General features: G+C 33.5%; 1 protein-coding gene across 1 annotated transcript; it reads right to left on the reverse strand.

Moving 5' to 3' along the window:
- Positions 1 to 1,278: 1,278 nt before the first annotated feature.
- Positions 1,279 to 2,130, reverse strand: LOC131652027 (chaperone protein dnaJ 11, chloroplastic-like). The gene has a single exon (XM_058921792.1). The coding sequence runs from the start codon at positions 2,063 to 2,065 to the stop codon at positions 1,583 to 1,585; it is 483 nt and encodes a 160-aa protein (XP_058777775.1). The 5' UTR covers positions 2,066 to 2,130; the 3' UTR covers positions 1,279 to 1,582.
- Positions 2,131 to 5,574: the final 3,444 nt, after the last annotated feature.

Consider the following 5,574-nt stretch of genomic DNA (forward strand, 5'->3'; position numbering starts at 1 on the left):
AGTGGAAAATCCTTCAAGGTGTAAAGAGATTATATGTATCATTGATTAATAAGGGAAACTAGTATAATTGATTTGTGTCATTTATATTTATGTTATTTAATTTCTATAATTTAAATTCATCCTAAGAACATATCATATTCATAACTTTCAGAAAAATAATAATTTAAAAATTGTTACTCAAAAAAAAAAAATAGGCAACCTTAATTAACCTCCCTTCTTATGTTGCATCTCATAGTTATATATGTGTGTCCCATATCTCGGAGGAAAGGGCTAGGGGTATATATCTTTTATGCCTAATGGTGAGTCCTCCTTATATTGTCATTCCTAGAAGCTAGTTTGAAAGACTTCTTTTTCAAGACATAACTCATCCATAGCTGCTTGCATCCTAGCCAGGACATCCTCGTCGCTAGAGCTAGATGTGTGTTTCATACCCAACATTAGGAAATCGTGGTTGAGAAAAATAAAGTTTTTTTCAATAAATCTGATACAACCCATATTAGTTTTATTGAGTCGCATGGGACGCGCCAATTTTACTAATAGTTGCTCTAGAATATTCTAACCATCTAGCTTCCATTACATAATTATTGCATTTTAAACATCATGTTCCTCCCATGTCCGGGACTTGACTGTGCGATATAGTTTTGTGGGTCTTATTTGTTTTGATAGTTACGAGTATTACATAGTCATGATCAATGTCGTTTCATTCTTTATTTTGGAGTTTGTTCGTACAACTAATATCTCCTTACATGACTCATTATTAAGTCAACTCCTTACTTTAAAGTTAAGTCAACCTCCTAATATGATGGTCTAGTCGAGATGAACTCGCCTATGTAACTTATTGTGTCCATAGATCTCTGTTAGTTGTCTGATCTATTCTCACTCATACTCTTTTGTAATTTTTGAAACCCTTTTTAATATTTTTTTTTTTAAATTTACGGAAAATAAAAAAAATATTATAACTTTATACAATAAAATTGTGCAAAATTTCTAATAATTGAAAACTATATAGGTTAAATTTTACTATTTGATCTCTTAAATACCGCTTAAATAATTAAACTTCACTTAAAACAAACTCTCTTGCAACAGTCATTCAATGGGAGTGAGATGTTCTAGTCTGAAATTTCTTATTTCCACATTTTAATTTTATGAGAACTTTATTTACACTTTAAGCTAAAGTTCTTCCCACAATAATTAACATGCCACCATCAACCACGACAAATATTATCATGTCAATTTTTTTTCTCTTTTTCATATCTGAAATTTTGATGCAATCAGGACTAATAGTAAAATACTCTACAAATCACACTTTATCATATACAATAATAGTACTAGTGGTTAGTAATTTTCTACTCTATTTAGTGGAAAAACTAAGCAAAATACACATCTTCAAATATAATACAAAATCTGAAAACCACTAAAATAGTTTCAGTGGAAAAAAACTAATTACTAGTAGTAGTTACTATCGGTAATTAGTAATTAGTATAAATTACATTAGAGGCATGGCGCTTCAATAACTGCACCTTCCTCATAATCTGTTACTACTATATTAGGCCAAAGAAGCTAACTCGGACGAGTCGACTCACTACCAGCACTGATCCGTTTCCCATTTCCGACTAGAGTAGCCGGACCTCATCGACAACGGCCGTTGTCGCCGGAAAAGGCTCCGGTCATAATTAGCACGTTTATCAGGATCCGAGAGCGTGGAGTAAGCAGCGTGAATTTTCATGAAGTCATCCGCCGACGAGTTTTTCCGGTCATTCGCCGCCACGTCAGGGTGGCAGACTCTGGCAAGTCGACGGTACGCAGATTTGATCTCTTGTACAGAAGCACCTGCTTGTACACCGAGGATCTCGTAGAGCGAAGCAGGAGAAGCGTTCGTGTTCGTGTTAATGTTCAGATACGAAGCTCTTGGTTGTTCCGTCCATGTAGAGCGAGGTTCAGCGGTGGCGGTAGCGCTAGCGGTGATGAGAAACGGCCGATATCTGACGCGGCAGGGAGGCGGAGATACGGTGGTGTTAACGCCGGCGGCGTAGAGAGAAGAAGGAAGAGAGAGAGAAGAAAGCATGATTGTAATTGTTTGGTTAAGTCGTTATGAGAAGTTGAGATTTGGGAATGGAGAAAGAAAATGGGATTAGGGTTCCTTTTATACAGAAAAGGGAATGTGTGGGTCCCGTTATGGAAAAAAGCCGTGGCTATGTTGCGTTTGTTTTTTGCTAAGCACATTGAAAACTTATCCGATGGGTGTTTTTGTAGGATCCATGCTGACTCAGAATGTACTACTTGGCTTTACCTTATCTCTTTTTTCTACTTTTATTGAATGCTTCATTTACAACAATTTGTTCATTCATACTAGTGTTTGGTATCATGTGTGCTATCATGATTTTTGTTTAAACTTTAGTGTTGGTTTTTGCAAAATATGGATTATTGTGTTGATTAGAGAGTGATGAAGAAGTTAACCAAATTGATTAGATAAAGTGATGAGTATTGAGTTCCACTTCATTTTGAAGTAAATGTGAAACTTGTAAGTATTTTAATCCTCAAGTTAATATGAAAATGAGTGAAATGAACAAAATAATTTTTTTTTGTATTCTTTTAATAAATTTGTGTCAACATATTTAATATGGACAAAATGTATTTATTTGTCCTTTGAAACAATGAGATAACATTTTCAACTTTTAATAGGTTGAATTTTAATGATGTGTTTGAATGAGATAACTTCTTTTATTTTTAATATTTTTTAATAGAATATTATAGTTATTTATTATTAAGCATTTTGAACCATTTTTATAAATTTAAAAAGATTTGTGTCAAATTTAAAATATGAAAATTTAAAGAGTAAGGTAAAAGGCTATGATTTGGATAATTTGTTTTAGCTTACTCAAAATCATAACTTTTAAATTGAATCTAATTTAATAATTAATTAGTATTTTTATTTAATTAAATTTTAGATTAGATTCAATTTAAAGGCTATGATTTGGATTAAGTTAAAAAAATTTACTCTTTACAAGAAAGTTGATCCTCACTCTTAATAAATTTGATTTATATCTCATTAAAATTTATTTTAAAAATTGAAATTTGTAATGGAATAATCGTAAAGAATTCATAGGAGACAATACGAAGTTCACAAGGGGTAGGGAATACCACACATCATTTAAAATAGAGCTCTTTGTCGCCCATTTATCTTCAATATTCACTAGAATACATGGTCACAAAATCTTCAATATTTGAGTATTTAACGTTTGTAGCTATCATCATTTGCTGGGAGTTTCATAGTAAAGAAAATGAAGAATGAGAGTCACTATCACAACTACTAGTGTTTTATGACTTCCAAATACGTCTAAATCTAAAAACTTGTAGTTAATGGAATCATCCGCCCGTTTGACATTCCTTGTGCAGTGTAAGTACATTTCATACTATTGTCTAATGTTCAAGGGATCTATCACCCTATCGTTCTTGTCTACTCCATAATAATCACCATTAAAAGGGAAAGGGAAAGAAAGAGTAACAAACATGTACCTATAAATAGGGGTTAAGAACTCGAGCTTGAAAAAATTAGAGAGTAAGTATGCATTGCGCTTGAGGGGCTTTGAGGGAGTTTTAAGAAAGCTTAAGAGAATAAGATATGTATAAGGTAAAGTGAGCATTGAACTTCTTTTATAGGGATTTGAAATCAAGCCCTAGAGGCAATCAACGACCTCTCACTAGGTACCCTAACATTTGTAAAGATTCCCCACACCTTTGACACATTTAAGGGATTAAGGCTGGTTTCGATTCCCTAGACAAATTTATCATCAACCATATTCAATGTGGCATATGCACTCACCTCAACTGACGTTTGAGGGAAACCATGCCTAAAGGACCCACCTCGACCATGCTTGAGGGACTCACCCTAAACGATACCAGAGGGACTCATCCAAATCAAAGGTAGGAGGCGAGTAAACTAAATCGTTTTGTCTTTTACAAGTCATCATTCTTGAGGGAATGTGTACTAGTATAACTGTAAAGAATCCACAAGAGGTAATACGATGTTCACTAGATGTAGGCGAATACCACACATCACTTAAAGTAGAGCTCCTAGTATCCAATTTATCAAAACACAAGCCAATCACGTGTAATGCTTGCCCATTGGTCATATTACTTGGCCTCTATTGTGAAGATGAGAAAAATACACAAGAAGGGGGGTTGAGTTGTGTATGGTGAATTATTTTTTCCTTTTAAAACAACTTCAGAAATTGATTTTAGAGTCTGATAGCAGCGGAAAGATATAAAGAGAAAAAGCAATAAGTAAAATCATACACAGGGTTATCCTAGTTCCTCCCACAAACTGAGAGTAGTCTAGTCCCCTTGTCCAACAAGAAAATTTTCACTATAATCAAAAATTAATTACAAACTGCTCAAGAAATCCAGCCCGAGACTTCCTTTGCTAAATCAACCTAGAAAGAGACTTCTGGTCAAGCCACCTAGCAAGAGACTTCCTTTGCTCAAGAAAGCTAGAAAGAGACTTCCTTTGCTCAAGAAACATATCAAGAGACTTCCTTTGTTCAATAAATCTAGCAAGACTTCCAATAAACTTCTAAACAAACAGTTTAGATTAATAGACAACAAGATGAACTTGATATACAATAAGAGGTGCACAAAGAATACAACACAAACAAAGACTTTAACACTTGATTTTTCTAAGATATACAAATATAAGAAATATAAACACTATGTGCAATACAACAAAAATATATACAAAAGCTTAGCGTTTTATTCAGAGTTATTTTTCAATTGTTGGTAGATAGATCTTCTTGTTGTTTTCTTCCTTCAAATATTATACTCCTTATATAGAGGCAAACAAAGAGTTGTTGAAGGAAGACTTGCACAAGTGTCTTTGTTGAGAAGTAGTTTCAAAGAGAGAGATGTTTGAAGTTGATTTGTTAATATTTTATTCCTCAGTGTAAAGACTTTGTCCAACACGTCTTTCTTCATACTAGTTATCTATCAAAGAGTTGGAGCAGACTTAAGATGTCCTGTCAACTTTCATTGAGCCTTGCACTATAGAAACTCTAGTTGACTTTCTCCCAAAATATGGCTTGACAAGATAATTCTGCTTTAGAGACAACGTACGGACTAGAGGTTGAGTACCTTTAATCTAGGATTTTAGAATTTGAACTATTACCAGAAGTAGAGATACCAAGTTTGAGTCACCAGATTCTCTATATAAGTTAATTATAAGCTTATAATCCTTCATACTTAAACAAAAAGTTAGTACACTCAATTGTTCTTTAAGTACTTTGTTTTCATCAAAACTAAGGGATATGAACAATTTTGTTCCAACGATATCCCCCCTTTTTATGATGCCAAACATAAGTATTTAAGAACAATGGTTTTTCAGTGTAACTAACTTGACTATATCAGAGTCTGAGGTTTTTAAGCTCCCCTTAAGTCTAATGGTCCAAAGGTTAAGTCTTGTAAGCTCCCCATAAGTCCTATCCAAGTTATTTAAACTTATCTTGATAGCACAAAATACATAATTTTCATAATTAAGCACATAAACTTAAGTTCCTTTTTGTGAGTTTAGGGGCATATAAT

The sequence above is a fragment of the Vicia villosa genome, linkage group LG2 (assembly GCF_029867415.1).
Source record: "Vicia villosa cultivar HV-30 ecotype Madison, WI linkage group LG2, Vvil1.0, whole genome shotgun sequence".
Classification (NCBI taxonomy): Eukaryota; Viridiplantae; Streptophyta; class Magnoliopsida; order Fabales; family Fabaceae; genus Vicia; species Vicia villosa.